This window comes from Salvelinus namaycush, chromosome 4, assembly GCF_016432855.1.
Source record: "Salvelinus namaycush isolate Seneca chromosome 4, SaNama_1.0, whole genome shotgun sequence".
Taxonomy (NCBI): domain Eukaryota; kingdom Metazoa; phylum Chordata; class Actinopteri; order Salmoniformes; family Salmonidae; genus Salvelinus; species Salvelinus namaycush.
The window spans coordinates 823,829-850,081 of record NC_052310.1 but is presented as its reverse complement, the minus strand read 5'-3'; the positions used below and the strand labels follow the sequence as shown (position 1 = coordinate 850,081).

The following is a 26,253-nucleotide window of genomic DNA, read 5'->3' as shown; positions in this document are numbered from 1 at the left end:
GCATCCTGGCAGGTTGCATCACTGCCTGGTATGGCATCTGCTAGGCCTCCGACCGCAAGGCACTACAGAGGGTAGTGCGTACGGCCCAGCACATCACTGGGGCCAAGCTTCCTGCCATCCAGGACCTCTATACCAGGCGGTGTCAGAGGAAGACCCTAAAAAGGCTCCAGCCACCCTAGTCATAGACTGTTCTCTCTGCCACCGCACGGCAAGCGGTACCGGAGCGCCAAGTCTAGGTCCAAGAGGCTTTTAAACAGCTTCTACCCCCAAGCCATAAGACTCCTGGACAGCTAATCAAACGGCTACCCAGACTATTTGCATTACTGCTACTCTCTTATTATCTATGCATGGTAACTTTAATTACGTTACCTACATGTACATATTACCTAAATTACTTTGACACCGGTGCCCCCACACATGGACTCTGTACTGGTTCCCCCTGTATATAGCCTCCACATTGACTCTGTACCGTAACACCCTGTATATAGCCTCCACATTGACTCTGTACTGTAACTTCCTGTATATAGCCTCCACATTGACTCTGTACCGTAACACCCTGTATATAGCCTCCACATTGACTCTGTACCGTAACACCCTGTATATAGCCTCCACATTGACTCTGTACCTGTACCCCCTGTATATAGCCTCCACATTGACTCTGTACCTGTACCCCCTGTATATAGCCTCCACATTGACTCTGTACCTGTACCCCCTGTATATAGCCTCCACATTGACTCTGTACCGGTTCTCCCTGTATATAGCCTCCACATTGACTCTGTACCGTAACACCCTGTATATAGCCTCCACATTCACTCAGTACCGTAACTCCCTGTATATAGCCTCCACATTGACTCTGTACCGTAACACCCTGTATATAGCCTCCACATTGACTCTGTACCGTAACACCCTGTATATAGCCTCCACATTGACTCAGTACCGTAACTCCCCGTATATAGCCTCCACATTGACTCTGTACCGTAACACCCTGTATATAGTCTCCACATTGACTCTGTACCGTAACACCCTGTATACAGCCTCCACATTGACTCTGTACCGTAACACCCTGTATATAGCCTCCACATTGACTCTGTACCGTAACACCCCGTATATAGCCTCCACATTGACTCTGTACCGTAACACCCTGTATATAGTCTCCACATTGACTCTGTACCGTAACACCCTGTATATAGTCTCCACATTGACTCTGTACCGTAACACCCTGTATACAGCCTCCACATTGACTCTGTACCGTAACACCCTGTATATAGCCTCCACATTGACTCTGTACCGTAACACCCTGTATATAGCCTCCACATTGACTCTGTACCGTAACACCCTGTATATAGCCTCCACATTGACTCTGTACCGTAACACTCTATATACAGCCTCCACATTGTTATTTACTGCTGCTCTATATTTATGTTATTCTTATCTCTTACTTTATTTTTTGTTTGTTGGTATTTTGTTAAAACTGCATTGTTGGTTTAGGGCTTGTAAGTAAACATTTCACTGTAAGGTCTACACCTGTTGTATTTAGCATTTCACTGTAAGGTCTACTACACCTGTTGTATTCAACATTTCACTGTAAGGTCTACTACACCTGTTGTATTTAGCATTTCACTGTAAGGTCTACTACACCTGTTGTATTCAGCATTTCACTGTAAGGTCTACTACACCTGTTGTATTCAACATTTCACTGTGAGGTCTACTACACCTGTTGTATTCAGCATTTCACTGTGAGGTCTACTACACCTGTTGTATTCAGCATTTCACTGTAAGGTCTACTACACCTGTTGTATTCAGCATTTCACTGTAAGGTCTACTACACCTGTTGTATTCAGCATTTCACTGTAAGGTCTACTACACCTGTTGTATTCAGCATTTCACTGTGAGGTCTACTACACCTGTTGTATTCAGCATTTCACTGTAAGGTCTACTACACCTGTTGTATTCAGCATTTCACTGTGAGGTCTACTACACCTGTTGTATTCAGCATTTCACTGTAAGGTCTACTACACCTGTTGTATTCAGCATTTCACTGTAAGGTCTACTACACCTGGTGTACTCAGCATTTCACTGTAAGGTCTACTACACCTGTTGTATTCAGCATTTCACTGTAAGGTCTACTACACCTGTTGTATTCAGCATTTCACTGTAAGGTCTACTACACCTGTTGTATTCAACATTTCACTGTAAGGTCTACACCTGTTGTATTCAGCATTTCACTGTGAGGTCTACTACACCTGTTGTATTCAACAATTCACTGTGAGGTCTACTACACCTGTTGTATTCAGCATTTCACTGTAAAGGTCTACTACACCTGTTGTATTCAGCATTTCACTGTGAGGTCTACTACACCTGTTGTATTCAGCATTTCACTCTGAGGTCTACTACACCTGTTGTATTCAGCATTTCACTGTAAGGTCTACTACACCTGTTGTATTCAGCATTTCACTGTAAGGTCTACTACACCTGTTGTATTCAACATTTCACTGTAAGGTCTACACCTGTTGTATTCGGCATTTCACTGTAAAGGTCTACTACACCTGTTGTATTCAGCATTTCACTGTAAGGTCTACTACACCTGTTGTATTCAGCATTTCACTGTAAGGTCTACTACACCTGTTGTATTCAGCATTTCACTGTAAGGTCTACTACACCTGTTGTATTCAGCATTTCACTGTGAGGTCTACTACACCTGTTGTATTCAGCATTTCACTGTAAGGTCTACTACACCTGTTGTATTCAGCATTTCACTGTAAGGTCTACTACACCTGTTGTATTCAGCATTTCACTGTAAGGTCTACTACACCTGTTGTATTCAACATTTCACTGTAAGGTCTACACCTGTTGTATTCGGCATTTCACTGTAAAGGTCTACTACACCTGTTGTATTCAGCATTTCACTGTAAGGTCTACTACACCTGTTGTATTCAGCATTTCACTGTAAGGTCTACTACACCTGTTGTATTCAGCATTTCACTGTAAGGTCTACTACACCTGTTGTATTCAGCATTTCACTGTGAGGTCTACTACACCTGTTGTATTCAGCATTTCACTGTAAGGTCTACTACACCTGTTGTATTCAGCATTTCACTGTAAGGTCTACTACACCTGTTGTATTCAGCATTTCACTGTAAGGTCTACTACACCTGTTGTATTCAGCATTTCACTGTAAGGTCTACACCTGTTGTATTCAGCATTTCACTGTAAGGTCTACTACACCTGTTGTATTCAGCATTTCACTGTAAGGTCTACTACACCTGTTGTATTCAGCATTTCACTGTAAGGTCTACACCTGTTGTTGTATTCGGTGCATGTGACAAATAACATTTGATTTGATTTGACTCGAGGCTGTAATCGCTGCCAAAGGTGCTTCAACAAAGTACTGAGTAAAGGGTCTGAATACTTATGTAAATGTAAAAAACACAAAAAAACACACAAAAAAACAAACAATGCTTTGTCATTATGGGGTATTGTGTCTAGAATGATGAAGGGAGAACAAAAATTTAATCAATTTTAGAATAAGGCTGTAACGTAATAAAAATGTGTTAAAGGTCAAAGGGTCTGAATACTTTCCGAATGCACCGTAGGTTATGATAGGTTATAGAAGAGAAGAATTTATACCGCTCGTAAAACGTCAGGTATTAACAAAGAACTGGCCCTGTACAACACCTTATTAAGAGTTAGACTAGTTCAATACTATTGGACTTCAAATATATGGTGGAGGATTTTTATATGGCAACAATAGAAGACTGTAGACAAGACTGATACTGTGTGAAGGAGTGGCTCGTGTCAAGTGGACTTCAGTGCTCCCCACAAAACACACAGACTGGGACTACGTCCCAAATGGAAACCTATTTCTACACAATGTTGTATTTCTTTTTTTATTTAACTAGGGCAAGTCAGTTTAAGAACAAATTCTTATTTACAATGACGGGGGGGGGGGGGACAGCGGGGGCTTGGGATTAATAATAAAATGTTTTAATAAAATTAAAAAAATAGGATAAAACACACATCACGACAAGAGAGACACCACAACACTACATAGAGAGACTTAAGACAACACATGAAAACACAACATGGCAGCAGCACAACATGGCAGCAGCACAACATGGCAGCAACACAACATGGCAGCAACACATGGCAGCAACACAACATGGCAGCAGCACAACATGGCAGCAGCACAACATGGCAGCAACACAACATGGTAGCAACAACATGGCAGCAACACAACATGGCAGCAGCACAACATGGCAGCAGCACAACATGGCAGCAACACAACATGGTAGCAACAACATGGCAGCAGCACAACAACATGGCAGCATCACAACATGGCAGCAGCACAACAACATGGTAGCATCACAACATGGTAGCAACAACATGGCAGCAGCACAACAACATGGTAGCATCACAACATGGTAGCAACACAACATGGCAGCAACACAACATGGTAGCAACACAACATGGCAGCAACACAACATGGCAGCAACACAACATGGCAGCACAACAACATGGCAGCAACACAACAACATGGCAGCAACACAACAACATGGTAGCAACACAACATGGTAGCAGCACAACATGGCAGCAACACAACATGGCAGCAACACAACATGGCAGCACAACAACATGGCAGCAACACAACAACATGGCAGCAACACAACAACATGGCAGCACAACAACATGGCAGCAACACAACATGGCAGCAACACAACATGGCAGCAGCACAACATGGCAGCAACACAACATGGCAGCAACACAACATGGCAGCAACACAACATGGCAGCAACACAACATGGCAGCAGCACAACATGGCAGCAACACAACATGGTAGCAACACAACATGGTAGCAACACAACATGGTAGCAACACAACATGGTAGCAACACAACATGGCAGCAACACAACATGGCAGCAACACAACATGGTAGCAACACAACATGGTAGCAACACAACAAGGCAGCAACACAACATGGCAGCAACACAACATGGTAGCAACACAACATGGCAGCAACACAACATGGCAGCAACACAACATGGTAGCAACACAACATGGTAGCAACACATGGCAGCAACACAACATGGCAGCAACACAACATGGCAGCAACACAACAACATGGTAGCAACACAACATGGTAGCAACACAACATGGTAGCAACACAACATGGTAGCAACACAACATGGTAGCAACACAACATGGCAGCAACACAACATGGTAGCAACACAACAACATGGTAGCAACACAACATGGCAGCAACACAACAACATGGTAGCAACACAACATGGCAGCAACACAACAACATGGTAGCAACACATGGCAGCAACACAACATGGCAGCAACACAACATGGCAGCAACACAACAACATGGTAGCAACACAACATGGCAGCAACACAACAACATGGTAGCAACACAACATGGCAGCAACACAACATGGTAGAAACACAACATGGCAGCACAACAACATGGTAGCAACACAACATGGCAGCAACACAATATGGTAGCAACACAACATGGCAGCAACACAACATGGCAGCAACACAACATGGTAGCAACACAACATGGTAGCAACACAACATGGTAGCAACACAACATGGCAGCAACACAACAACATGGTAGCAACACAACATGGTAGCAACACAACATGGCAGCAACACAACATGGCAGCAACACAACATGGTAGCAACACAACATGGCAGCAACACAACATGGCAGCAACACATGGCAGCACAACAACATGGCAGCAACACAACATGGTAGCAACACAACATGGCAGCAACACAACATGGCAGCAGCACAACATGGTAGCAACACAACATGGCAGCAACACATGGTAGCAACACAACATGGTAGCAGCACAACAACATGGTAGCAACACAACATGGCAGCAACACATGGTAGCAACACAACATGGCAGCAACACAACATGGTAGCAACACAACATGGTAGCAACACAACATGGTAGCAACAACATGGCAGCAACACAACATGGCAGCAACACAACATGGTAGCAACACAACATGGTAGCAACACAACATGGCAGCAACACAACATGGTAGCAACACAACATGGTAGCAACACAACATGGTAGCAACACAACATGGCAGCAACACATGGTAGCAACACAACATGGTACAAACATTATTGGGTACCATCCCAGATGGCACCCTATTGCCTACATAGTGCACTACATTTGACTAAAGCCCTAAAGTAGAGCACTATTAACGTAGGCACGCAGTACAGATCAGTTCTGACCTATTTCAAACCGAGTGGGAAAAAAAAAAGAGTGGCTAGCTTTAGAGTTGAACCAAAAAACACACACGTTTACCACACACACACACACACCCTCCCCTCCTTCCCAGCCCCAACCCTCCACACCTCTCACTCACACACTGCTCACCCATTTCCTGTCGTGTGCTGCAGACACCGAGACCATACTGCTGGGTTCTGTCTGCCACAGTTTTCAGGAAATCACCGTCGTTCTCAGCGAAACCAAGGTAGTTATAGGAACCCATGTTGATGACATTGTCTATGGTCTTCCCTGTTAAACTGAAAACACACAGACAGACATACGGACAGACGTTAAACCCATGTTGATGACATTGTCTATGGTCTTCCCTGTTAAACTGAACATGTACTAATCATTTTCTAACCTGTTTATATGTTACAGACGTGTGAACAATTGATTTTGTTGCATATGTATGTCTGAGAGGCAAACAGACACACACACACACACACACACACACACAGACACACACACAAACACACACACACCCTTATTGAATAACAGTAATAGTGGGAACCAACCGTCAACATAATACAATAAGCTATTAGAACAAAAAACAGTAAACATATCAATCAATATTATTTCATTGAATTTGCTCATCGCCTTATTAGCACCTAGGCCCATATTCACAAAGTGTATCAGAGTAGGAGTTCAGATCTAATCTAATCCTCTTCTTGTCCAATGTAATCTGATCCATTGTTCTATCTACAAGTGACAAAAAACTGATTCTAGATCAGCACTCGTCTTTGTGAATCTGTACCTGAATGTCCAGTTGTAGTCTGGGGACACCCTCTCCATCACGTCAAACACCGGGCCAGGTAGACTGCAGATTGGTCTGTTCCAGTTGTCTCTTACTCTCATGTACAGGTTACGGGTGTAGAAGTTCTCAAAGTCTTGATACAGGGGGACAAAATCCTGAGGAGACATATATTGAAAAACGGGTTCAATTATCACAGAGTTATAACTACATGGCACATACAGTTGGAAGTCAGAAGTTTACATACACTTAGGTCGGAGTCATTAAAACTCGTTTTTAAACCGCTCCACAAATGTCTTGTTAACAAACTATAGTTTTGTCAAGTCGGTTAGGACATCTACTTTGTGCATGACGCAAGTAATTTTTCCAACAATTGTTTACAGACAGATTATTTCACTGTATCACAATTCCAGTGGGTCAGAAGTGTACATACACTAAGTTGACTGTGCCTTTAAACAGCTTGGAAAATTCCAGAAAATTATGTCATGGCTTTAGAAGCTTCTGATAGGCTAATTGACATCATTTGAGTCAATTGGAGGTGTACCTGTGGATGTATTTCAAGGCCTACCTGTGGATGTATTTCAAGGCCTACCTGTGGATGTATTTCAAGGCCTACCTAACTCAGTACTTCTTTGCTTGACATCATGGGAAAATCAACAGAAATTAGCCAAGACCTCAGGAAAAAGAATTGTAGACCTCCACAAGTCTGGTTCATCCTTGGGAGCAATTTCCAAACGCCTGAAGGTACCACGTTCATCTGTACAAACAATAGTACGCAAGTATAAACACCATGGGACCACGCAGCCGTCATACCGCTCAGGAAGGAGATGCGTTCTGTCTCCTAGAGATGAACGTACTTTGGTGCGAAAAGTGCAAATCAATCCCAGAACAACAGCAAAGGACCTTGTGAAGATGCTACAGGAAACAGGTACACAAGTATCTATATCCACAGTAAAACGAGTCCTATATCGACATAACCTGAAAGGCCACTCAGCAAGGAAGAAGCCACTGCTCCAAAACCGCCATAAAAAAGCCAGACTACGGTTTGCAACTGCACATGGGAACAAAGATTGTACTTTTTGGAGAAATGTCCTCTCGTCTGATGAAACAAAAATAGAACCGTTTGGCCATAATGACCATCGTTATGTTTGAAGGGAAAAGGGGGAGGCTTGCAAGCCGAAGAACACCATCCCAACCGTGAAGCACGGGGGTGGCAACATCATGTTGTGGGGGTGCTTTGCTGCAGGAGGGACTGGTGCACTTCACAAAATAGATGGCATCATGAGGGAGAAACATGATGTGGATATATTGAAGCAACATCTCAAGACATCAGTCAGGAAGTTAAAGCTTGGTCGCAAATGGGTCTTCCAAATGAACAATGACCCCAAGCATACTTACAAAGTTGTGGCAAAATGGCTTAAAGACAACAAAGTCAAGGTGTTGGAGTGGCCATCACAAAGCCCTGGCCTCAATCCTATAGAAAATGTGTGGGCAGAACTTAAAAAGCGTGTGCAAGCAAGGAGGCCTACAAACCTGACTCAGTTACACCAGCTCTGTCAGGAGGAATGGGCCAAAATTCACCCAACTTATTGTGGAAAGCCACTCGAAACGTTTGACCCAAGTTTAACAATTTCAAGGCAATGCTACCAAATACTAATTGAGTGTATGCAAACTTCTGACCCACTGGGAATGTGATGAAAGAAATAAAACCTGAAATAAATCATTCTCTCTACTATTATTCTGACATTTCACATTCTTAAAATAAAGTGGTGATCCTAACTGACCTAAATGAGGGAATTTTTACTGGGATTAAATGTCGGGAATTGTGAAAAACTGAGATTAAATGTATTTGGCTAAGGTGTATGTAAACCTCCTGACTACAACTGCAAGTGGTAAGTGGTGTGGAGTGGTGGTGCAGTTACGTACTCCTAATGAGATATAGTGATCACTGTAACCCAAGACTAGACGTGGGTGATCACTGTAACCCAAGACTAGACGTGGGTGATCACTGTAACCCAAGACTAGACGTGGGTGATCACTGTAACCCAAGACTAGACGTGGGTGATCACTGTAACCCAAGACTATACGTGGGTGATCACTGTAACCCAAGACTATACGTGGGTGATCACTGTAACCCAAGACTATACGTGGGTGATCACTGTAACCCAAGACTATACGTGGGTGATCACTGTAACCCAAGACTATACGTGGGTGATCACTGTAACCCAAGACTAGACGTGGGTGATCACTGTAACCCAAGACTAGACGTGGGTGATCACTGTAACCCAAGACTAGAAGTGGGTGATCACTGTAACCCAAGACTATACGTGGGTGATCACTGTAACCCAAGACTATACGTGGGTGATCACTGTAACCCAAGACTATACGTGGGTGATCACTGTAACCCAAGACTATACGTGGGTGATCACTGTAACCCAAGACTATACGTGGGTGATCACTGTAACCCAAGACTATACGTGGGTGATCACTGTAACCCAAGACTAGACGTGGGTGATCACTGTAACCCAAGACTAGACGTGGGTGATCACTGTAACCCATGACTAGACGTGGGTGATCACTGTAACCCAAGACTATACGTGGGTGATCACTGTAACCCAAGACTATACGTGGGTGATCACTGTAACCCATGACTATACGTGGGTGATCACTGTAACCCAAGACTAGAAGTGGGTGATCACTGTAACCCAAGACTAGAAGTGGGTGATCACTGTAACCCAAGACTAGAAGTGGGTGATCACTGTATCCCATGACTAGACGTGGGTGATCACTGTAACCCATGACTATACGTGGGTGATCACTGTAACCCATGACTATACGTGGGTGATCACTGTAACCCATGACTATACGTGGGTGATCACTGTATCCCATGACTAGACGTGGGTGATCACTGTAACCCATGACTAGAAGTGGGTGATCACTGTAACCCAAGACTATACGTGGGTGATCACTGTAACCCAAGACTATACGTGGGTGATCACTGTAACCCATGACTAGAAGTGGGTGATCACTGTAACCCATGACTAGATGTGGGTGATCACTGTAACCCATGACTAGACGTGGGTGATCACTGTAACCCATGACTAGAAGTGGGTGATCACTGTAACCCATGACTAGAAGTGGGTGATCACTGTAACCCATGACTAGACGTGGGTGATCACTGTAACCCAAGACTATACGTGGGTGATCACTGTATCCCATGACTAGAAGTGGGTGATCACTGTAACCCATGACTAGAAGTGGGTGATCACTGTAACCCAAGACTAGACGTGGGTGATCACTGTAACCCATGACTATACGTGGGTGATCACTGTATCCCATGACTAGACGTGGGTGATCACTGTAACCCAAGACTATACGTGGGTGATCACTGTAACCCAAGACTAGACGTGGGTGATCAATGTAACCCAAGACTAGAAGTGGGTGATCACTGTAACCCATGACTAGACGTGGGTGATCACTGTAACCCATGACTATACGTGGGTGATCACTGTAACCCATGACTAGACGTGGGTGATCACTGTAACCCATGACTATACGTGGGTGATCACTGTAACCCATGACTATACGTGGGTGATCACTGTAACCCATGACTAGACGTGGGTGAACACTGTAACCCATGACTAGACGTGGGTGATCACTGTAACCCATGACTATACGTGGGTGATCACTGTAACCCATGACTATACGTGGGTGATCACTGTAACCCAAGACTATACGTGGGTGATCACTGTAACCCATGACTAGACGTGGGTGATCACTGTAACCCAAGACTATACGTGGGTGATCACTGTAACCCATGACTAGAAGTGGGTGATCACTGTATCCCATGACTAGACGTGGGTGATCACTGTAACCCAAGACTAGACGTGGGTGATCACTGTAACCCAAGACTAGACGTGGGTGATCACTGTAACCCATGACTATACGTGGGTGATCACTGTAACCCATGACTATACGTGGGTGATCACTGTAACCCATGACTATACGTGGGTGATCACTGTAACCCATGACTATACGTGGGTGATCACTGTAACCCATGACTATACGTGGGTGATCACTGTATCCCATGACTAGACGTGGGTGATCACTGTAACCCATGACTAGAAGTGGGTGATCACTGTAACCCAAGACTATACGTGGGTGATCACTGTAACCCAAGACTATACGTGGGTGATCACTGTAACCCATGACTAGAAGTGGGTGATCACTGTAACCCATGACTAGATGTGGGTGATCACTGTAACCCATGACTAGACGTGGGTGATCACTGTAACCCAAGACTATACGTGGGTGATCACTGTAACCCATGACTAGAAGTGGGTGATCACTGTAACCCATGACTAGACGTGGGTGATCACTGTAACCCAAGACTATACGTGGGTGATCACTGTATCCCATGACTAGAAGTGGGTGATCACTGTAACCCATGACTAGAAGTGGGTGATCACTGTAACCCAAGACTAGACGTGGGTGATCACTGTAACCCATGACTATACGTGGGTGATCACTGTATCCCATGACTAGACGTGGGTGATCACTGTAACCCAAGACTATACGTGGGTGATCACTGTAACCCAAGACTAGACGTGGGTGATCAATGTAACCCAAGACTAGAAGTGGGTGATCACTGTAACCCATGACTAGACGTGGGTGATCACTGTAACCCATGACTATACGTGGGTGATCACTGTAACCCATGACTAGACGTGGGTGATCACTGTAACCCATGACTATACGTGGGTGATCACTGTAACCCATGACTATACGTGGGTGATCACTGTAACCCATGACTAGACGTGGGTGAACACTGTAACCCATGACTAGACGTGGGTGATCACTGTAACCCATGACTATACGTGGGTGATCACTGTAACCCATGACTATACGTGGGTGATCACTGTAACCCAAGACTATACGTGGGTGATCACTGTAACCCATGACTAGACGTGGGTGATCACTGTAACCCAAGACTATACGTGGGTGATCACTGTAACCCATGACTAGAAGTGGGTGATCACTGTATCCCATGACTAGACGTGGGTGATCACTGTAACCCAAGACTAGACGTGGGTGATCACTGTAACCCAAGACTAGACGTGGGTGATCACTGTAACCCATGACTATACGTGGGTGATCACTGTAACCCATGACTATACGTGGGTGATCACTGTAACCCATGACTATACGTGGGTGATCACTGTAACCCATGACTATACGTGGGTGATCACTGTAAGAGGAGTGGACTAGATATGGTGCTGTTGGCAAAAATCGTTTTTTTTAGAGCTTCTGATCTAACAGCTATGTTCAAAGAGCTCCATTAGGACCAAGGCAGAACAGGGCAGAACGCAGCAGAACAGACCAAGGCAGAACACAGCAGAACACAGCAGAACATGGCAGAACATGGCAGAACAGAGCAGAACATGGCAGAACAGGGCAGAACACAGCAGAACAGAGCAGAACATGGCAGAACAGGGCAGAACACAGCAGAACAGAGCAGAACATGGCAGAACAGAGCAGAACATGGCAGAACAGAGCAGGGCAGAACACAGCAGAACAGACCAAGGCAGAACAGGGCAGAACACAGCAGAACAGACCAAGGCAGAACAGGGCAGAACACAGCAGAACAGAGCAGAACATGGCAGAATAGAGCAGAACATGGCAGAATAGAGCAGGGCAGAACACAGCAGGACCTATTGAAAACAGGTTCATTGTCACAGCACAGAGTTATAACTACATGGCACATACAGTTGGAAGTCAGAAGTTTACATACACTTAGGTTGGAGTCATTAAAACTCGTTTTTCAACCACTCTACAAATTTCTTGTTAACAAACTATAGTTTTGGCAAGTCGGGTAGGACATCTACTTTGTGCATGACACAAGTCATTTTTCCAACAATTGTTTACAGACAGATTATTTCCCTTATAATTCACTGTATCACAATTCCAGTGGGTCAGAAGTTTACATACACTAAGTTGACTGTGCCTTTAAACAGCTTGGAAAATTCCAGAAAATTATGTCATGGCTTTAGAAGCTTCTGATAGGCTAATTGACATCATTTGAGTCAATTGGAGGTGTACCTGTGGATGTATTTCAAGGCCTACCTTCAAACTCAGTGCCTTTTTGCTTGACATCATGGGGAAATCAAAAGAAATCAGCCAAGACCTCAGAAAAAGAATTGTAGACCTCCACAAGTCTGGCTCATTCTTGGGAGCAATTTCCAAATGCCTGAAGGTACCACGTTCATCTGTACAAACAATAGTACGCAAGTATAAATACCATGGGACCACGCAACTGTCATAGCGCTCAGGGAAGAGACTCATTCTGTTGCCTAGAGATGAATGTACTTTGGTGCGAAAAGTGCAAATCATTTCCAGCAGAACAGAACACAGCAGAACAGGGCAGAACACAGCAGAACAGGACAGAACAGGACAGAACACAGCAGAACAGGACAGAACACAGCAGAACAGAACAGAACAGAACAGGACAGAACACAGCAGAACAGGACAGAACAGGACAGAACACAGCAGAACAGGACAGAAGACAGAACACAGCAGAACAGGACAGAAGACAGAACACAGCAGAACAGGACAGAACACAGCAGAACAGGACAGAACACAGCAGAACACAGCAGAACAGAACAGAACAGGACAGAACACAGCAGAACAGGACAGAACACAGCAGAACAGGACAGAACACAGCAGAACAGAACAGAACACAGCAGAACAGAACACAGCAGAACAGAACAGAACACAGCAGAACAGGACAGAACACAGCAGAACAGGACAGAACACAGCAGAACAGGACAGAACACAGCAGAACAGGACAGAACACAGCAGAACAGGGCAGAACACAGCAGAACAGGGCAGAACAGGGCAGAACAGGGCAGAACACAGCAGAACACGGCAGAACAGGGCAGAACACAGCAGAACAGGGCAGAACACAGCAGAACAGGACAGAAAAGAGCAGAACAGAACACAGCAGAACAGAACAGAACACAGCAGAACAGGACAGAACACAGCAGAGCAGGACAGAACACAGCAGAGCAGGACAGAACACAGCAGAACAGGACAGAACAGGGCAGAACACAGCAGAACAGGGCAGAACACAGCAGAACAGGACAGAACACAGCAGAACAGGACAGAAAAGAGCAGAACAGAACACAGCAGAACAGAACAGAACACAGCAGAACAGGACAGAACACAGCAGAACAGAACAGAACACAGCAGAGCAGAACAGAACACAGCAGAGCAGAACAGAACACAGCAGAGCAGGACAGAACACAGCAGAACAGGGCAGAACACAGCAGAACAGGGCAGAACAGAACAGAACACAGCAGAACAGGACAGAACACAGCAGAACAGGACAGAACACAGCAGAACAGGACAGAACACAGCAGAACAGGACAGAACACAGCAGAACAGGACAGAACACAGCAGAACAGAACACAGCAGAACAGAACAGAACACAGCAGAACAGAACACAGCAGAACAGAACACAGCAGAACAGAACACAGCAGAACAGAACACAGCAGAACAGGACAGAACACAGCAGAACAGGACAGAACACAGCAGAACAGGGCAGAACACAGCAGAACAGGGCAGAACAGGGCAGAACAGGGCAGAACAGGGCAGAACACAGCAGAACAGGGCAGAACACAGCAGAACACGGCAGAACAGGGCAGAACACAGCAGAACAGGGCAGAACACAGCAGAGCAGAACAGGGCAGAACACAGCAGAACAGGACAGAAAAGAGCAGAACAGAACACAGCAGAACAGAACAGAACACAGCAGAACAGGACAGAACACAGCAGAACAGGACAGAACACAGCAGAGCAGAACAGAACACAGCAGAACAGGACAGAACAGGGCAGAACACAGCAGAACAGGGCAGAACACAGCAGAACAGGACAGAACACAGCAGAACAGGACAGAACAGGGCAGAACAGGGCAGAACACAGCAGAACAGGGCAGAACACAGCAGAACACAGCAGAACAGGACAGAAAAGAGCAGAACAGAACACAGCAGAACAGAACAGAACACAGCAGAACAGGACAGAACACAGCAGAGCAGAACAGAACACAGCAGAGCAGAACAGAACACAGCAGAACAGGACAGAACACAGCAGAACAGGGCAGAACACAGCAGAACAGGGCAGAACAGAACAGAAAACAGCAGAACAGGACAGAACACAGCAGAACAGGACAGAACACAGCAGAACAGGACAGAACACAGCAGAACAGGACAGAACACAGCAGAACACAGCAGAACAGGACAGAACACGGCAGAACAGGACAGAACACAGCAGGACAGAACACAGCAGAACAGGACAGAACACAGCAGAACAGGACAGAACACAGCAGAACAGGGCAGAACACAGCAGAACAGGGCAGAACACAGCAGAACAGGGCAGAACACAGCAGAACAGGGCAGAACACAGCAGAACAGGACAGAACACAGCAGAACAGGGCAGAACACAACAGAACAGGGCAGAACACAGCTGTGTGTGTGTGTGTGTGTGTGTGTGTGTGTGTGTGTGTGTGTGTGTGTGTGTGTGTGTGTGTGTGTGTGAGATGCAGTGAAGAGTGTTATTCAGGGACAGAGGATACATAAAGTAGTCCCCTAGAGAGACCTCGTAAAGACAACCATGTCAAACAGAGAGAGCACATTAGAGCAGATTGTCTGCACACACACACACACACACACACACACACACACACACACACACACGTCTGAGTGACTTAGCAACATTCAACTAAAGTAGGCTAAACAACCACATATCACCAGTATTGTAAGTACCACTACAACAGTTTACAAAAAGCAGGCCACAATTCTCTAAGGACAGAGAGTGCCTCCTTCCATCTGTTTCTGGCTAAATAAAGCTAAAATACTATTTTTTTTTTTTTTTAAAGGTAGGAGGAGAAGACAAAGGAATCATGACTAAAATCATTTTGCCCTTATTATTTTCCAAGATGGAGATCTTCCGTTCCGTCTCTGAGGAGAACAGAGCAGAGCAATCCACTGAGAGTTCATTAACACCAGACCAGATCTAGTCCTCTGGGTCCTCTGGCACCCGTTGTGACTCAGTAGATTATTAAACAACAACAAGAAGGAAAGAAAGAAAAAAAACTGAATGAGAGAGCTTTAACTCCATGTCCTTTTCAGATTTACATGAGTTCCTGAAACAAAATGACTGATATGGATTTATTTTAATTAATTGTACATAATAACGGATTTAGATTACATAGCGTCTTTCTACCAATGGTGGCCCTCAAAACTCTGGATAAGAATGTCGGCTAAGTGTGAAAAACGCTAACTCAAGCTTAGCGTATGTTGCACGTCTCTACTTCAGCAGAAGCATTTTAATAAACTTTTTTTTTTTTTTTTTTTACCAAAATGCATGTTTTGGCATAAATGCCTTCTGGAACATGTGAACTTTCATGTGCCTTAACAATAAACTTGTATGTCATCTGTAAATAAAATTGTTGAATTAACTTCTACTTGCACACAATCCCGGATCCGGGAGCACCCTCATCAGTAAAAAAGCTGACTAGCATAGCCTAGCATAGCGCCACAAGTAAATACTAGCATCTAAATATCATTAAATCACAAGTCCAGGACACCAGATGAAAGATACACATCTTGTGAATCCAGCCATCATTTCTGATTTTTAAAATGTTTTACAGGGAAGACACAATATGTATTTCTATTAGCTAACCACGATAGCAAAAGACACAACTTTTTTTTCTCCACCATTTTTTTCCTGCATAGGTAGCTATCACAAATTCGACCAAATAAAGATATAAATAGTCACTAACCAAGAAACAACTTCATCAGATGACAGTCTGATAACATATTTATTGTATAGCATATGTTTTGTTAGAAAAATGTGCATATTTCAGGTATAAATCATAGTTTTACATTGCAGCCACCATCACAACTCTCACCAAAGCAACTAGAATAACTACAGAGACCAACGTGAATTACCTAAATACTCATCATAAAACATTTATGAAAAATACACAGCGTACAGCAAATGAAAGACAAAGATCTTGTGAATCCAGCCAATATTTCAGATTTTTTAAGTGTTTTACAGCGAAAACACAATATAGCATTATATTAGCTTACTACAATAGCCAACCACACAACAGCATTGATTCAAGCCAACAATAGCGATAACGAATAAACCAGCAAAAGATATTCATTTTTTCACTAACCTTCTCAAACTTCTTCAGATGACAGTCCTATAACATCATATTACACAATACATATAGAGTTTGTTCGAAAATGTGCATATTTAGCGGCACAAATCGTGGTTATACAATATGAATAGTAGCCAAAATGCAAACAAAATGTCGGGAGAAATCTTGGGAGAGGCACCTAATCTAATCAGTAACTAATCATAAACTTGACTAAAAAATACAGGTTGGACAGCAAATGAAAGATACATTAGTTCTTAAAACCTGTTGAGGATAGGGGGTGCTGTTTTCACTTTTGGGGAAAATCGTTCAAAATTTAAACGGCCTCGTACTCAATTCTTGCTCGTACAATATGCATATTATTATTAATATTGGATAGAAAACACTCTCTAGTTTCTAAAACCGTTCTAATTATTTCTCTAAGTGAAACAGAACTCTTTTTACAGCCCATTTCCTATCCGGAAGTGAGATTTCCAAAAGCGAGGTCTCTCTTCAAGAGCTTGTCTATAAAAGGGCATGTCACTTATGACTGTAGAAACACGTCATACACCTTCCCCTGGGTGTCATGCGGAAGTGAGAGCAGAAATGACTTGATTATCTCGTTCTGGGATTGAATACAACCTCTTGGAGTGAGAGGTCCGCCATTATTTTTTTTTGGAAGGCGCGAAGTTGGACCTGGAATCGCCTCCTGGAAAACCGTCGTTATAGGTGAATATGATCTCCGGCTTCGATTTTATTTGATACATGTCACAATATCATCCTAAAGTATGTTTTTTCAATATAGTTTAATTATATTATTGAAATTTATTCGGGACTTTAGACGTGATGCGTTGGAGGAATTTGTTCAAGAAGGAGAGGTTAGCGCCGCACGGCCAGTGTGCTTGCTAATTCAAGAGGGAAATAGTTCGTTCTGGATCCAAACAAAGACGGTTCTGAACAAAGGACCCCTTGTACAACATTCTGATGGAAGATCAACAAAGATAAGGACCCAATTTGGGATGCTATTTCATATATCTGTCGAACTGTGCTATCGCTACCGTTTGCCTTGAATCAATGCTGTTGTGTGATAGCTATTGTAGTAAGCTAATATAACGATATATTGTGTTTTCGCTGTAAAACACTTCAAAAATCGGAAATATTGGCTTTATTCACAAGATCTTTGTCTTTCATTTGCTATCCACCATATATTTCTCTGAAATGTTTTATGATGAGTAATTAGGTAGTTGACGTTGGTGTCTGTATTTACTCTGGCTACTCCCGTGCTATTTCTGACTGTAGCTATGATGGTAGCAGTAATGTAAAACTGATTTATAGCTCAAATATGCAAATTTTTTGAACAAAACATAGATTTATTGTGTAACATGTTATAGGACTGTCATCTGAGGGAGTTGTTTCTAGGTTAGTTAGGTTGGTTCTAGGTTAGTTAGGTTGGCTTTGTGCATGCTACCTGTGCTGTGAAAAATGTCTGTGCTTTTTTCTATTTGTTGGTGAGCTAACATAAATATATATTGTGTTTTCCCTGTAAAACATTTAAAAAATCGGACATGTTGGCTGGATTCACAAGATGTGTATCTTTCATTAGCTGTATTGGACTTGTTAATGTGTGAAAGTTAAATATTTCTAAAAAAATATTTTTTGAATTTCGCGCTCTGCCTTTTCAGTGGAATGTGGGAGGAGTTCCGCTAGCGGAACGGGGGGGGCGAGACAGGTTAATGCAACCGCTGTGTTAGATTTTTAAAATTAACGTTACTACGACATACAGCGTGCGTTAAAGCGAGACCGCACCGAAATTAATGGCGGAATAGTAGTTTGACATTTTTCAACAGAACAACGAATTAACATCATAAATAGTTCTTACTTTTTGATGAGCTTTCATCAGAATCTTGGGCAAGTTGTCCTTTGTCCAGAAGAATCGTTGCTCGGTTGTAGATTGTCGCCTTCAACTTTGGAATTAGCAGTAAACATTAGCCATGTGGCGAAGACGTGCCCAACTCACTATAACGCAGCACAAAGAAATATCCGAAAATCGCAATATACTGATATAAACTGATATAACTCGGTTTAAAATAACAACATTATGATGTCTTTAACACCTATATCGAATAAAATCAGAGCCGGATATATCTAACTCCTATAACGAGAGCTTTCCAGAACGCCATCCTGAGGTCTGTCTTGCGTCATGGCGAATGTTGAAAAGAGTGGACCCCACGTTCCAAAACCCTTTATATGGCCTCAGATCTGCCTAGCAACACCATTCCAATTCTCACCGCTTGCTGACATCTAGGGGAAGGCCTATGCAGTGCATGTCGACCAATAGAAGACATGCAAATTAATAAACTGACCCTAGAACAGTCTGCCTGATTTCAGATTTCTCACTTCCTGACAGGAAGTTTGCTCCAACTCGAGTTCTGTTTTACTCACAGATATAATTCAAACGGTTTTAGAAACTAGAGAGTGTTTTCTATCCAATAGTAATAATAATATGCATATTGTACGAGCAAGAATTGAGTACGAGGCAGTTTAATTTGGGAACGAAATTTTTACAAAGTGAAAACAGCACCCCCTATTGAGAAAAGGTTTTAAGAGCCGAGTTGGTTTAGCCACGGAAATATTCAGGAAACTTCCCGCTGGTTCATTCTGAAAATGAATCAGACAATAAGAAATTCCCTGATTTAGGTTAAAAATAAATAAAAAAAATTGACATTGTAGAGTCTTCTGTTGACAGTGGTGGGTAGAAACGGTGTCGTTGTCACCAAAGAAGTAGAGTTTTGAATTCAGTGGAATTCCCTGTGGAAGCAGAGAGATGATTGCCAAATGCGGAGAGTCCAAAAGAGAAGAAGGAAGACCGTTGTCTAAAACACCTGTCTCCGGATTACATCTTCAAACTAAGGGCAACCATGACCGAGAGGGAGAAGCGTTCATCCATGTAGACGGGTAAGAGAGTCTAGCTACATTTTTTGCCAGTTCTTGCTGTGAGATGTTACCCCACTCTTCCACCAAGGCACCTCCAAGTTCCCGGACATTTCTGGGGGGTATGGCCCTCACCCTCCGATCCAACAGGTCCCAGACGTGCTCAATGGGATTAAGATCAGGGCTCTTCACTGGCCATGGCAGAACACTGACATTCCTGTCTTGCAGGAAATCACACACAGAACGAGCAGTATGGCTGGTGGCATTGTCATGCTGGAGGGTCATGTCAGGATGAGTCTGCAGGAAGGGTACCACATGAGGGAGGAGGATGTCTTCCCTGTAACGCACAGCGTTGAGATTGCCTGCAATGACAACAAGCTCAGTCCGATGATGCTGTGACACACCGCCCCAGACCATGACGGACCCTCCACCTCCAAATCGATCCCGCTCCAGAGTACAGGCCTCGGTGTAACGCTCATTCCTTCTACGATAAACGCGAATCCGACCATCATCCCTGGTGAGACAAAACCGCGACTCGTCAGTGAAGAACACTTTTTGCCAGTCCTGTCTGGTCCAGCGACAGTGGGTTTGTCTGTCCAGTCTCCCTGTAGCGCTGTCTTAGGCATCTCACAGTACGGGCATTGCAATTTATTGCCCTGGCCACATCTGCAGTCCTCATGCCTTCTAAGCCTATGTCACAATCGTCGTAACAATGAAGAGAGGAGGACCAAGGCGCAGCGTGATAACAATACATCTTATTTTATTACCGAAGACGAACACGAAACGAACACTGACAAACTATACAAAAACAATAAACGACCGTGAAGCTATAAAACGAAAGTGCAGACACAAGCAACTAACGCAAAGACATAGACAATCACCCACAAACTACCTAATGACTATGGCTGCCTAAATATGGCTCCCAATCAGAGACAACGATAGACAGCTGTCTCTAATTGAGAACCAATCTAGGCAACCATAGACATACAAACACCTAGACTGAACACTGCCCCATAAACATACAAAAAACCCTAGACAATACAAAAACACATACATCCCCCATGTCACACCCTGACCTAACTAAAATAATAAAGAAAACAAAGATAACTAAGGCCAGGGTGTGACAGCCTAAGCTTGAAGTAGAAGCCTAAGTGTTGTTGTCCATTAGTTTACTCCAATTAGGGGAGGGGTGGGTTATAGGAAAATAGGGGAAAAAATTATAATAATTTTCTCCCCCAATTTCATGATATCCATTTGTGTTGTCTCATCGCTGCAACTCCCGTACGGACTCGGAAGAGGCGAAGATCGAGAGCCGTGTGTCCTTTGAAACACAACCCAGCCAAACCGCATTGCTTTTTGCCCACTTAACCCGGAAGCCTGCCGCACCAATGTGTCGGAGGAAACAACGTGCACTTGGCGACCGTGTCAGCGTGCATTGCGCCCGGCGCGTCACAGGAGTCACTATTGCGCGATGGTACAAGAACATCGCTGCCGGCCAAACCCTCCCCCAACCCGGACGACGCTGGGCCAATTGTGCATCGCCCCATGGCGCTCCCGGTCACGACCGGCTGCGATAGAACCTGGACTCAAACCAGGATCTCTAGTGGCACAGCTAGCACTGCGATGCAGTGCCTTAGACCACTGCACCACTCGGGAGGAAGAAAAATATATTTTAAAACAATATATATATAGTACCATTCAAAAGTTTGGACACCTCTACTCATTCAAAGGTTTTTGGTTACTACATGGTTCCATATGTGTTATTTCATAGTTTTGATGTCTTCACTATTATTCTACAAAGTAGAAAATAGTAAAAATAAAGAAAAACCCTTGAATGAGTAGGTGTGTCCAAACTTTTGACTGGTCCTGTATATCTCTACCTTCTGCTCCTCTCTCTCCCTGGCGATGTGACATTTCTCCAGTCCTACTGCTCTGAGGAAGTCCCTGAAGTATCCGAACAGTGTGACGATGCCGAACCCCAGGTATGTCATCACGGCTACGTACATGGGAGCCTGCTCAAAGGATTCTGGTCTCTGAAACCTCTGCCGACTGGAGGGGGGCCCAGCACTATGTGCTGTGCTGTTTTTCTAGAGGAAGAAGAGCAACACCAGTCAGGTTAAATACACACAAACAACAACAGTCAGGGTAACTACACACAAACAACAACAACAACACCAGTCAGGTTAACTACACACAAACAACAGTCATGGAAACTACACAAAAACAGTCATGGTAACAACAACAGTCAGAGTAACAAGTCCTTCACTTTTTCCACATTTTGTTACGTTACAGCTTTATTCTAAAATGCATGAAATAATTGTTTCTCTCATCAATCTACAAAAAAATACCCCATGACAAAGCAAAAACACGTTGTTACATTTTTGCAAATGTATTAAAAATAAAAAACAGAATTGCTTTATTTACATAAGTATTCAGACCCTTTGCTATGAGACTCGAAATGGAGCTCAGGTGCATCCTGTTTTCATTGATCATCCTTGAGATGTTTCTACAACTTGATTGGACTCCACCTGTGGTAAAATCAATTCATTGGACATGATTTGGAAAGGCACACAAGCTGTCTATATAAGGTCCCACAGTTGACAATGCATGTCAGAGCAAAAACCAAGCCATGCAGTTGAAGGAATTGTCCAAAGATCTCTGAGACAGGATTGTATAGAGGCACAGATCCGGGGAAGGGTACCAAAAAATGTCTGCATCATTAAAGGTCCCTAAGAGCACAGTGGCCTCCATCATTCTTAAAATGGAAGAAGTTTGGGACCACCAAGACTGTTCCTAGAGCTGGCCGCCCGGCCAAACTGAGCATTCAGGGGAGAAGGGCCTTGGTCAGGGAGGTGACCAAGAACCCGATGGTCACTCTGACAGAGCTCTAGAGTTCCTCTGTGGAGATGGGAGAAACTTCCAGAAGGACAACCATCTCTGCAGCACCACCAATCAGGCCTTTAAAGTAGAGTTGCTAGATGGAAGCCACTCCTCAGTAAAAGGCACGACAGCCGGCTTGGAGTTTGACAAAAGGCACCTAAAGGACTCTCAGACCATTAGAAACAAGATTCTCTGGTCTGATGAAACCAAGATTGAACTCTTTGCCCTGAATGCCAAGTGTCACATCTGGAGGAAACCTGGCACCATCCCTACGGAGAAGAATGGTGGTTGCAGTACTGTGGGGATGTTTTTCAGCGACAAGAACTGGGAGACTAGTCAGGATCGATGGAAAGATGAACAGACCAAAGTACAGAGAAATCCTTGATGAAAACCTGCTCCAGAGAAGACCTCAGACTGGGGTGAAGATTCACCTTCCAGCAGGACAACGACCCTAAGCACACAGCCAAGACAACGCAGGAGTGGCTTCAGGACAAGTCTCTGAATGTCTTTTAGTGGCCCAGCCAGAGCCCAGACTTGATCCCGATCGAACATCTCTGGAGAGACCTGTGCAGCGACGCTCCCCATCCAACCTGACAGAGCTTGAGAGGATCTGCACAGAAGAATGGAAGAAACTCCCCAAATACAGGTGTGCCGAGCTTGTAGCGTCATCCCCAAGAAGACTCAAGGCTGTAATCTCTGCCAAAGGTGCTTCAACAAAGAACTGGGTAAAGGGTCTGAATACTTAAGTAAATGTGATAGTTCTGTTTTTTAAATTAACAATAAATTAGCAAAATGTCTAAACCCGTTTTTGCTGTCAATATGGGGTATTGTGTGTAGATGGATCAAAAAAAAATCTACATTTTAGGATAAGGCTGTAACGTAACAAAATGTGGAATAAGTCAAGGGGTCAGAATACTTTACGAAGGCACTGTATGTCAGTGTTCAGTGTGGAATTGTTCATCAATTTTTTAAAAATTCCAAAGAACAGGTAGAATAAACCAAATTGAACATCTGTATATCCAAAAGAAAACTGTAAACCCTGTAAAAAAAAAGGTCTTTCATCTGGCCAGATTGAGCCCCGTTTCAAATGTTCTCTCTTGGAGAATAGCTGTTACAGGCAAGGGATGCGCATCACTTCACCCTGGCAACTTTTTAAATTTGGGAATATATTCTGTTGTTTTATTCTGTTATATTACATCATTTTATTTATTGTGTGCACAGTGTGCAAAGCTGTCATCAAGGCAAAGAGTGGCTACTTTGAAGAATCTAAAATCTATTTTGATTTGTTTAACACTTTTTTTGGTTACTACATGATTCCATATGTGTTATTTAATAGTGTTGATGTCTCAATTATTATTCTACAATGTAGAAAATAGTAAAAAATAAAGAAAAACCCTTGAATGAGTAGGTGTTCTAAAACACTTTTGACCGGTAGTGTAGGTGTGTCTTGACTGTGATAAGGGCTGAAGAAATAAGAGCATATTGTCTGCTAAATTAACCAAACAATGCTATGTCATTGCACAGCCATAGGCTTCTACATCAAAGCACCATTGCTGAGGTTACTGCTTTTTTAAATATTGTCTTCCACGATATAATATAACCAGTTGATATTGAGGGTTTCAATAAATTAATCTTAAATGGCACTTTTTAATTACCTGAATATATATATGGGGCAATTTACAAAATGTGGATTTATCTGTAATGGTTATGATAATTTGGCATATAGATAGATACATGCGCACATTTATTTTTTTCCCCCACTTGCGCCTTTGTGTTCAAAAAATATTGTAACGACCCTGGGTTTATAAGCGCGGCCGTTTGAGCATGCTTTTGCGGCACAGTCGATAGCGCGCCGGACCTCGGGCTAAGAGGTCGAGTGTTCGAGACCTGCTCCCTGCCTGTTTCATTACAATATAATGGAGAAGAAAAGAAAATGACTCAAGTAACCATTTTAGTACTTGAACTGTCCAAAAAATCCCTAGTTCAGACTGTAGTCACTTTCTGACATGGCTAGGCTAGTTGTCATGGTAATGGGGTGTTTGGGCTCACTACAGTAGGCTGGTAGGTGATGGTACTCACTCAGGAAGTTATGTTTAGAGCAAACTAAGTCTCCTAGTTACTTTAAAAGTGTTCAAAATCATAGTGTAAGAACACGTTTAAAGCCTCAAAAAGGATGATACAACTTTAAAAACGAGTCATTTTTTTGGGACCGGCCGCAACAGTCAACTAGTGTGCTGTTTAGTTTGCTAGCACATTCACTCATTTGTTTCTAAACAATTAACAAGCTAGCTAGTTAGCTACCACACGTTCTTGTCAAACTGTCAACACAACAGTAACTAGCTAGGTAGCAAACGACAAGATATGCCAAATAACAATCCCCCCCCCCCCAAAAAAAATGTGAGTGCAAATAAATCAGATGTGACCGTTCAGACACAAGATGCATGAACAGGAATCAGATTTATATATTTCAAACCACCTATAAAATATGTTTTGAAATGTGGCTTGAAATGTCCGATTCCATGTGCTTCTTGGCTAGTCCGACTGCGGGAAAAAGATGAGGTGATGCGAGGTGGGCCATAATGTAGCTAACTAGCTATACCGGCCTGCATCAACAAGTGCGATCCTGAGATACTAGGCAGCGCTACGCATCATGTAGCCAGTGTCAACATATAACAAGTGCCACTAACTCGGCAACAGAGCCTACATTATTACACCTAGCATACGGTTGATATTTGTTTCGTTTTGAGGGAGTTTCTCGCTATTTTTTTTTTTTTACAAAGAATAAAAGTTAGGCTGCTCAAAGAAAACGCCCCATGTCATCTACTCGCCAGTAATTCTACATACCTGTGCCTTATTGTGATATCCATTTTTCTTACAATTCGCGTTTTTTAAATTATTCCCGTTCAGTTGTACCTTGAGGTTTCCGTTGGGCACAGGGGCTGTAGTTCGAGCCATATCTAGTCAGGAGAAGATATGGTGAACACTGAGTGAATAAGTAGGAAGTGTTTTTTCACCCCCCCAGCAGCGGTGAATGAGTTTCAGCCCGGGTATGAAACCGGTTTACCTTACTTGGGTCATTACGGCAAAGGTGACTTATAATCAGCACTTACAGGTAGCTCTGGTCCATGACGTTACGTGTGGGTTGATAGCACTGCATCAACAAGCCAGACGTAACGCCCCGGACCAGAGTTATGTGACAC

At 43.5% G+C, this 26,253-nt stretch overlaps 1 protein-coding gene across 1 annotated transcript in view; it reads right to left on the bottom strand.

The window, feature by feature from the left end:
* The window catches only part of LOC120045310 (serine palmitoyltransferase 3-like), a 147,433-nt gene extending 121,425 nt beyond the window's left edge, over window positions 1-26,008 (bottom strand). Inside the window, exons 1-4 of the mRNA XM_038990190.1 lie at window positions 25,967-26,008; window positions 22,054-22,260; window positions 7,048-7,202; window positions 6,402-6,550 (exon numbers count right to left, since the gene is read on the bottom strand). Coding sequence (XP_038846118.1) covers window positions 6,402-6,550; window positions 7,048-7,202; window positions 22,054-22,260; window positions 25,967-26,008 — 553 coding nt within the window. The remainder of the gene's footprint in view (window positions 1-6,401; window positions 6,551-7,047; window positions 7,203-22,053; window positions 22,261-25,966) is intronic.
* Between the last annotated feature and the right edge of the window lie 245 nt (window positions 26,009-26,253).